The sequence below is a fragment of the Tursiops truncatus genome, chromosome 16 (genome assembly GCF_011762595.2).
Source record: "Tursiops truncatus isolate mTurTru1 chromosome 16, mTurTru1.mat.Y, whole genome shotgun sequence".
Classification (NCBI taxonomy): Eukaryota; Metazoa; Chordata; class Mammalia; order Artiodactyla; family Delphinidae; genus Tursiops; species Tursiops truncatus.
This window is the reverse complement of record NC_047049.1, coordinates 75743504-75753262: the sequence shown is the minus strand read 5'-3', so window position 1 is coordinate 75753262 and position 9759 is coordinate 75743504. Positions and strand designations below refer to the sequence as shown.

The 9759-nt window shown below is 38.1% G+C and overlaps 1 protein-coding gene across 1 annotated transcript in view; it reads left to right on the top strand.

Moving 5' to 3' along the window:
• The first annotated feature begins 740 nt into the window (after window positions 1-740).
• RYR2 (ryanodine receptor 2) overlaps window positions 741-9759 on the top strand; it is a 510050-nt gene continuing 501031 nt past the window's right edge. The window contains exons 1-2 of the mRNA XM_073793696.1: window positions 741-800; window positions 1436-1555. Of these exons, the coding sequence (XP_073649797.1) occupies window positions 741-800; window positions 1436-1555 (180 nt within the window). The remainder of the gene's footprint in view (window positions 801-1435; window positions 1556-9759) is intronic.

Below are 9759 nucleotides of genomic sequence, written 5' to 3'. Positions count from 1 at the left end.
ACTCTACTATTCTACCCTGGTGAGCATCTTCTAGCATGTACTCATATTCCTTTTTCGCTTTGATTCTAATTAAAAGGGTCGATGAGTATATTTGTTTTTTTTTTCCCTGTTAAGTATCCTGTTTCTTTGAGGTTGAAATGTCAAAATATAAATGGCTAGACTTTTTAGGCATTTGCCACTTAGAATCTGTTAAAAAATGATAATGATACCTTGAATTTCTTGTTGATTTAGGGCCTTTTGTATGTCAGTCACTGTGAAAGTTAGTTGATCTCACTTCCCTCCTCATTTTGTAGACGGCAGAACTGGGGTAAGAGCCCAGCTATTGCTAATTCTAAAGCCCGTGCGTCTTGTCGTGTTCATGCTGCCTGTACTGAGTCATCGCATGGATCATCTTTCCCTTGTACAGTTTTTCCTGTAACTCTGTAATTGATTGGAAACCAAGTGTTGGATTGCAGAGGACTGAACTAGCAGATCACCTCTCTGTATATTTTTAAGCAATCCAGGATCATTTCAAAGATGATCAAGTTGCCAGTGTGTGGTTGAACTAAGATGACTTTTCACGTTGATTTGAACCCAGAAGCTCTGTTATTGACCTGTTTTCCTGTGTCCGTTTTGGAACGATGTGTGTGTGCTTGCTAGTAGAATCTGTTCCATTCTTGATAATACTTGATGTCCTAGGAATATGTCAGACCATTTTTTGATAGTTTTGATGATTTAAAGCAGTGTGTAAGAGCGCTAACATGGAAATCCTGTATTTTACTTTTCTCCATGCAGGTTGCCTTTGGGGATCAGTAATGACAGTAAAAAAAAAAAAGCTGTTGATTGCCTTGAATAGCAATAACTTCTCCCGCCTCCCCCTACCCAGTTATCTTTTGTTGCAAATAAAAGTACATTAGGAATTGATTCTTTGGCTTTTTGGGGGACAGTTGTTCATATATTTATTTTTCTCTGATTTTATTTTTTTAAATTTTTAAAATAATTTTTAAAAATTTTATTTATTTATTATTTTTGGCTGCATTGGGTCTTCGTTGCTGCGCGTGGGCTTTCTCTAGTTGCGGCGAGCGGGGGCTACCCTTCCTTGCGGTGTGCGGGCTTCTCATTGTGGTGGCTTCTCTTGTTGTGGAGCACGGGCTCTAGGCGTGCTGGCTTTGGTAGTTGTGGCACGTGGGCTCGGTAGTTGTGGCTCGCGGGCTCTAGAGTGAAGGCTCAGTAGTTGTGGCTCATCGGCTTAGTTGTTTCGTGGCATGAGGGATCTTCCTGGACCAGGGATTGAACCCGTATCCTCTGCATTGGCAGGTGGATCCTTAACCACTGAGCCACCAGGGAAGTCCCTATTTTCTCTGATTTTAAAAAGCATTAAATAATAACCTTGTGGGTCTGATTTAGACTAACTAATGCCAGATCTCACTTCTTTCTCTTCTCCTCCCCTCTGCAGGATGATGAAGTGGTTCTGCAGTGTACTGCAACCATCCACAAAGAACAGCAGAAACTGTGTCTGGCCGCAGAAGGGTTTGGCAACAGACTTTGCTTCTTGGAGTCCACTTCGAATTCCAAGGTGGGATAAAGCCTTTTCAGGCTACTCAAATGTTGGGGTTTTAATAGGGGCATTGAAGTTATTTATGGGCCCTGTGCTCTTTTCTATGGAACAGAAACTAAAGGAAATTGAACAGTCTTTTCCCTATTCATTAAGCAAAGTTTCAGTTGAGCCCCTACTCTTTGCAAATAACTCAGATGCGATTGTTAACAGGAATAGCCAAAGTCCTTGCCCCGTGCTGTTTATATATAGTAGGGGAAAAGTTAACAATGTAAATAAGTGATATAATTTCAGAACCGATAAGGGCTGTGAGGAAAAGCAGAGTAGTAACAGGGTGGAGAGCGATAAGGCAGGGACTCACTCTTTCACAAAGGGTGTTTAGGGAAGGCCTTTCTGAGGCAGTGATATTTGAGCAGAATGAAGTGAGGGAGGGAGAAGTACTAAGTTCTTGACCATTCTGGAAAGAACCAGGCAATGCAAGGGCCCCTCGTTAGGAATGTGCTTGCAGAGTGTTTAAGGAAAAACAGGTAAGCCACTGCAGCTCTAGTACCACGAATGGGGCCACTGGTGAGGCGAGGTGAAGGGCCTGTCAGCCCTTGGTTAGCAATTGAGGTTCCTTCCTAATATAAAGGGAGGCCGTTGGATCAGGTGAGCAATGCAATTTGATTTAATATTTAAGTAAATATTTGATTTAGCTCTTCTGTGGATTAGAGGCTTTTGTGGTTTTTTTTTTTTTTTTTTGGCTTAAACAACAGAAATTTATTGCTCACAGTTTTGGAAGATAGAAGTCCAAGATCAAGTTGCCAGCATGGTTGGGTTCTGGTGAGAGATTAGAAGCTTTTGGAAGAGTAAGATTAGAAGCAGTGAGAGCAGGTGGAAGGTGCCTGCGGAAGTCTGCAGGGCAGCTGCTGGGTCTTCAGATGAGAAGCAATGGTGGTGGGAAACTTGGGGGGGTTGAGAATAGACTTGCAGGATTTAGAGGATGTGCTGATAGATGACTGTGTAGAATAAAGGAAAGAGAGGAAATGAAGATATTTCTGGGGGTAGAAAATCAACCAGAAAACAATTTAATAATGTTTTGTGTAGCACTTTTTAGTTTACAGAGTCCTTTGACCTGCATGATTTCATGTAATTGTCACAATAGGAGAATGTGTGCATGGTTATTGCTGTTATAGTCACTGTACACATGAGGACATGGGGGCTAGTAGAGGGCAGGTACTAGGCCAAAGGCTTCCTGTGACTCAAAGCAAGTGTCGTCAATAGCTTTTCACACTTAACACCTCGGTCTTTTGGCTTCGAGTCCCTGATTCTTCCCTTTATATCACAGTACCCCTTTCATTACTCTGTGGAATAACATTGAGCAATGTATACATATGATTTATTTATTATAGTAATTTAACGCCAAGTCACATTGTTAATATTGTAATGGTGAGTGGAAAACATTATGCATTTTATAGCCCTGCCTAGATTTAGTTTTAATTTGACAAGTGTTATCGAGCATTCTCTTTGTGAAAATTACCACAATAGGTATCAGTTGTGAAAAATATTCTTCTTAAAAAGAACTTATTAAGAATTTTAATATTTAGTATTTTCCCTGTGGTTTCTGGAATTTTGTCGTGCCTAGAACGAGGCAGCCCAGTTAGTTAGCTGGGTTTTTATTTTTCACTGTACTGGCTATGGTTCTCTTGGTCCTTTAATGTAAGAGCTGGTTTCCAGTACTAAAAATGAACTCTCCTCATGCTCTAGTTAGGTATGTCATGTAGCAGTCAAGGCACTGAAATAGGCTAGGCATTCATTTAAACTGGTTAATCTTGAAATAGATCAAGATGGAGGAGGAGGAGGAGGTGGAGCTCACCTCTCCCCACAAACACATCAAAAATACATCTACATGTGCAACAGTTCTCACTGAAAACTAATTGGAGACTGGCAGAAAGACTCCTGTACAGCCAAGGCTATAAGAAAGATCCTCACGGAATCGGGTAGGAAGGGAAGAGAAGTGATCAGGTTGGGACCTTGTGCCTTTGGGAGGGGACTCAGAGGAAAAGAGAGATACACGGGTGGAGATTTGCCCTGGGGAGTCAGCTGTTCCTGTCACATATTAGATGCCCCAGCCCTGGGGTCTGACACAGGGAAAATGAGCCCCTTTGGCTGGTGGGAGGGCTGGTGGGACTCAAAAGAGGGCTACGGAAGCCTGAATTTTGCCTGTGAGCAGTGTGCTTGTGCTGGCTTGCTCCCGAAGCAGGGTGGAGAGGGCAGATTGAAAACTGCTGAGATGGCTGCCTGTGACTGCCCCAGTGCACGCCACAGCCTGAGCCCAGCAAACACTCTAACCCCACTTACTATATATTAACAATGGACTCTCAGAAAGAAGAAACAAGAAACAATCCTGTTTAAAATTGCATCAAAAAGAACAAAATACCCAGGAATAAACTTAACTAAGGCAGTGAAAGACCTATACTATGAAAACTATAAAACACTGTTGAAGGAAATTGAAGATGGTACAAAGAAATGGAAAGATATTCCATTTATGGATTGGAAGAAATAATATTCGTAAAATGTCTGCTACCCAAAGCAATCTACAGATTTAATTCAATCCCTATCAAAATATCCATAAATTTTCACAGAGCTAGAGCAAATAATCCTAAAATGTATATGGAACTCAAAAAGACATGAATTGCCAAAGCAATTTTGAAGAAGAAGAACAAAGCTGGAGGTGTCATGCTCTTTGACCTCAGACTATACTACAAAGCTACAGTAATCAAAACAGCATGGTACTGACATAAACAGAGACACATAGATCAATGGAGCAGCATAGAGAGCCCAGAAATAAATAAACCCAGGCACCTACAGTCAATTAATCTATGACAAATGAGGCAAGAATATACAGTGGAGAAAAAACAGTCTCTTTAGTGAGTGGTGCTGGGAATACTGGACAGCTACCTATAAAAGAACGAGAGTAGAACATTTCCTCACACTGTATACAAAATAAGCTCAAAATGGATTAAAGACCTAAATGTCAGACCTTAAACCATAAAATCCTAGAAGTGAACATACGTGGAACACTCTAGTATACTCCATGTTAGTATACCTGAAACTAATATAATATTGTAAATCAACTATACTTCAGTAAAAGCTTACACAGTGATGCATGTCAATTATATCTCAAAAAAAACTGAAAAAAATTTTTGGAAAAAAAATAAACTGGTTAATTCTTCGCAGGGACACTTGGCTATCTAGCTGTGACTGTTGACATAGTGAACTGACCATTTCAACCATTTTTGTTGTTGTCGTGCTCTGTTATTCTTTTTCGGTTTATCTGAAAATTTGTATTTAAGATGAGATACTGAAATTGTTTATCAAGCATAGAATAAAATAGTAACTGAAGTCCAGTAAACCAATCTGAACTTTTTTTTAAAAGTTCTTACAACATAAATACTCTTTTCTTTCCCCTACTCAGATTACTTGATGATTCCCTACTGTGTCAGTTTTTTTCATATCTCCGTTTTACTTTGTTCTCCCTGACTTGTATATCCTTCCTTTACGTTTCCTGCTGGTGAAATACTGCCTGTCCTTCAAAGCCTATCTCAAATAGTCCCTCCTCTGGGCTGTTTTTCTCTCTCTTTTTCTTAAGTGATTTATTTATATTTCTATTATATTGTTAGTTGGGCTTAATTCTGTGTAACATCCACAACATCTTCTCTTCCTGAATATGTAAGTATGTATACTCCCAGGTACCATACACCAGCTTCTAAATTCCCTGAGGACCTGGGTATAGCTCATTTATTTTCTTATTTTTTAGCATGAAGCACTAGTGAGTGATTCATAAGATTTAATGGATTATTAAATTTGAAAGGCAACCACTAGTCTTAGGGCAATTTATTTTATAAAATAGACTTTTAATTTTCTGTAATAGCAAAGAGTCAAAACTGTGGATTTCAGTTGATGTTTAAACTATCTAAGCCTGGGTGCAGATGTGTTTCATGCAGATATATCTGGATTTGACATTCATTGGTAGAAAGTGAGAGATGGCCTTTTTTTTTTTTTTTACCTCTCAAATTGGTGTCTCCTGCATTTATTAGAAAGGCTGGGAGAACAGAATTATTGTTGGCATTGAGTAGTCAGTCACTGTAAATTATATACATATTCCTGGAAATGATCCCAGAAAAACCTTAAGCACAGAACCTTCTAATCAAATGCAAGAGTTACTTTTTCAGAAGACTGTTTCATTTTCCTAGGATATTTATTCAGGCTGATCTGTGCCTGAAAGAGAATGTTTCGTAATTCCAGCATAGATTTTCTTGCAGAAAATGGAAGCATTAAATCTGATGATATGTTTAAATAGTTATTCATAATTCATAATTATGGGTATTTACTGCACACTCCTTATATGAATGACATTTTTGTTTCTATATTTTAGAATTGAAAAGTTGGGCTTTTGTTCTTTGGACCTAGTCATTTTCAGAGATACCCACCTTGTTATTATTAAAAAGTGTATGGAGAAATGAGAAGTTATTAGGGAGGCATAGTTTTTAATCTCCTTGAATCTCCACATAAAAACAGACCTATGACGATGGCAAAACCTGAAACCCACAGACAATATAATATCTAAAGCAAACTAGGTGACAAGTTATCCCCACCTCTGGTATCAGTAAGTGTAGGGGAGGAAGTGTAGGGGAGGTGACATGGTTTCTGCTGTCTCTGAAAACTGGTGACAGGTACTCACTAGAGAACATGGTGGGCCAATGTGAAACTAGAAGCTAAAACTAGGAAGGAACAAAGGAACTATGATAAGGATGGATGTTTCTAGAGCAGTCTTGGCTTATGGACTTGTGAAACTAACCAAATAAGGCTCTTTTCTTGACAAAGCCCTGCTCTGAGGGAAATTGTTGGGAATCCAATTCAGATTGAGCGGGGTGGATAGGGGCAAAGGATAGAGAAGGACCAGGTGAAAGTGGGGCAGGGAAACAGCCAATAGATCTCATAATCAAAAAGCCTGGTTTTGAACACTAGATGAAAACAGCAGAACAAGTTGCTGCAGGACCCTGAAGCTACAAAAGGTATGCTGACCCACCCTCCTTTCCCAAGCGTACAAGGAAGCTCATCTCAATTTTTATCTGTTTATCTGGTGTGCTTTTGTTGCCTGTAGACATAATTCTGCTCCTTATTTGTCTCTTTTATATAACTATGTATATAATTATATATATATAGTTATATGTAATTATATATAATCATATATAATTTATATATAATTGTGTATAATTTATACACAAATAATACACAAATAATCACGTATAATTTATGTATACTGTATAAGTAGAGTAATTAATTTACATTTATTTATATAATTATTTACATTTTTTCATTATGTATGTAGATGTAATTTTATATGTCACAGAGAAGAAGGAGCAGAATAGTATCTATAGGTAATCCAGGCCCACCAGACTTTCAACTGCAAACCAGGAATTTAAAACAACCATGATTAATATGCTAAAGGTTCCAATGGATAAGGTAGACTGCCTGTAAGAACAGATGGGCAATGTAAGCAGAGAGGTGGAAATTCTAGGAAGGAAGGAAAAAGAAATGCTGGAGATCAAAGACACTGTAACAGAAATTAAGAATGCCTTTGATGGGCTTATTAGTAAATGGGACGTCGCTGAGCAGACAGTTTCTGAGCTTGAGAGTATCTCAAAAGAAGCCTGCAAAAGTGAAAAGCAAAGAGAAAAATGACTGAAAGAAAAACCATAACAGAATTGAGTATCTAAGAGCTATAGGACACCTACAGAAGTTCTCTAGAATCATGATGAAAGGAATAGAAGAAATATTCGAAACAGTAAAGACTGATAATTTCTGCAAAGTAATGTCAGACACTTAACCACCGATCCAGGAAGTTCAGAGAACACCAAGCAGAATAAATGCAAAAAACCCCTACACATAGGCGTATCATTTTCAAGGTACAGAAAATTAAAAAGTCCAGAGGGAAGCCAGAGGGAAAAAACTTACCAATGGAGGAGCAAAGATAAGAAGTACATTCAACGTCTCAAAACACCACTGGAAACAAGAAGAAACTGGAGTGAAATATTTAGTGTTGAGAGAAAAAAAAAACTCGATACCAACCCAGAATTCAATATCCTGCAAAATTACCCTTCAGAAGTGAAGAATAAAGGCTTTCTCAGACAAACAAACATTCAGGATATTTTTTGCCAGTAGACCTGCTTTGCAAGAAATGTTAAAAGAAGTTTTGCAGTAATAAGGAAAATATATAGGTCAAGAACTCTAATCTTTAGCAAGGAAGGAAGAGCATCAGAGAATGAGTGGTTAAAATAAAATTTTTTTTTCTTACTCTTAATTGACCTACCAGATTGTTGAAAGTAGTAATAGCAATACTGTATTTAAATATATATATGTATTCATTTAATAATTTTCCCAACAGAAAGCACCAGGCCCAATGGATTATTCACTTATTATTTTTTTCTCCCTTCCTTCTTTCCTTCCTTCCTTCTTTCCTTTCTTCTTTCCTTCCTTTTTCTTTCATTTATGGCTGTGTTGGGTCTTCGTTGCTGTGTGTGGGCTTTCTCTAGTTGCCGCGAGCGGGGGGCTACTCTTTGTTGCAGCACGCGGGCTTCTCATTGCAGTGGCTTCTCGTTGCAGAGCATGGGCTCTAGGTGCGTGGGCTTCAGTAGTTGTGGCATGAGGGCTCAGTAGTTGTGGCTCACAGGTTTTAGAGTACAGGCTCAGTAGTTGTGGCACGTGGGCTTAGTTGGTCCATGGCATGTGGGATCTTCCTGGACCAGGGCTCGAACCCGTATCCCCTGCATTGGCAGGTGGATTCTTAACCACTGCGCCACCGGGGAATTCCCTCACTTATTATTCTTAAGGAAGACACTATACCAATTCTTTATAATCTTTTTCAGATGATTGATGCAGAAAGAATACTTCCTAACTCATTTATGAAACCGTTACCCTTATATCAAAATATGATAATGACATTACAAGAAAAAAAAACTACAGACAATATCTCTTTATACGTAGATATAAAAATCCTCAAGAAAATATTAGTAAATAGAATGCAATAATGTATAAGAAGAATTATACACCTTGACCACATAGGATTTATTCGAGGTATACAAGTCTAGTTCAACATTCAAAAATCAATTAATGTATCCATCACATCAACAGAAAAAGAAAAATCACATGATCATATTAATAGATACAGAAATTGTGTTGGAAAAAATAACATGCATTCATGATAAAAAAAACCCCACAAAACTCTTAGTTCCCATGTAGTCTTAGTTTACTTTCTCAACTTGATAAAGATTATCTACAGAAAACCTACAGCTAATATACTGAATGGTGAGAATCTTAAAGCTTTCTCGCAAAGATCAGGAACAAGCCAAGAACATACCCTCTCATCACTTCCTTTCAACATTGTACTGGAAGTCCTAGCTAATGCATTGAGACAAGAAAAGGGAATAAAAGGCCTACAGATGGGAAAGAGAGAAATAAAACTGTCTTTGTTCATAGATGACGTTATAAATCTATGTAGAAAATCTGAAAGGATCAACCAAAAACTCCTAAAATTAATAAGCAGTTATTGCAAGATACAAATTTAGTATACAAAAGTCAATTGCTTCCCACTATACTGACAATAAACAAGTGGAATTTGAAATTAAACACACAATACCATTTATATTAACATGCCAAAATGGAATACTTAGGTATAAATCTAATAAAATATTATAATATCTCTATGAGAAAAACTACAAAACTTTGAAAGATATCTAAGAAAAATTAAATAGGTATTTTGTGTTCACGGATAGGAAGACTCAATACTGTCAAAATGTCAGTTCTTCCTGACTTGATCTGCAGATTCAGTGCAATCCCTGTAAAAATCCCAGCAAGTTATTCTGTGAATATTGACAAGCTTATTCTAAAGTTTAGTTGGAGAGGGAAAAATAACCAGAATAGCCAAGAGTGTTGACGGAGAAGAACAAAGTTGGGGAACTGACACTATCCAACTTAAAGTCTTGCTGTAAATCTACCGTAATCAAGACAATGTGATAATGGTAAGAGATTGGACCAGTAGATCAATGGAACAGAATCGAGAGCCCAGAAATAGACCCACAGATGAAGTCAGGTGTTCTTTGACAAAGGAGCAAAGGCAGTCCAATGGAGCCAAGATAGTCTTTTTAACAAATGGTGCTGGAACCACTGGCCCCCCCCATGCA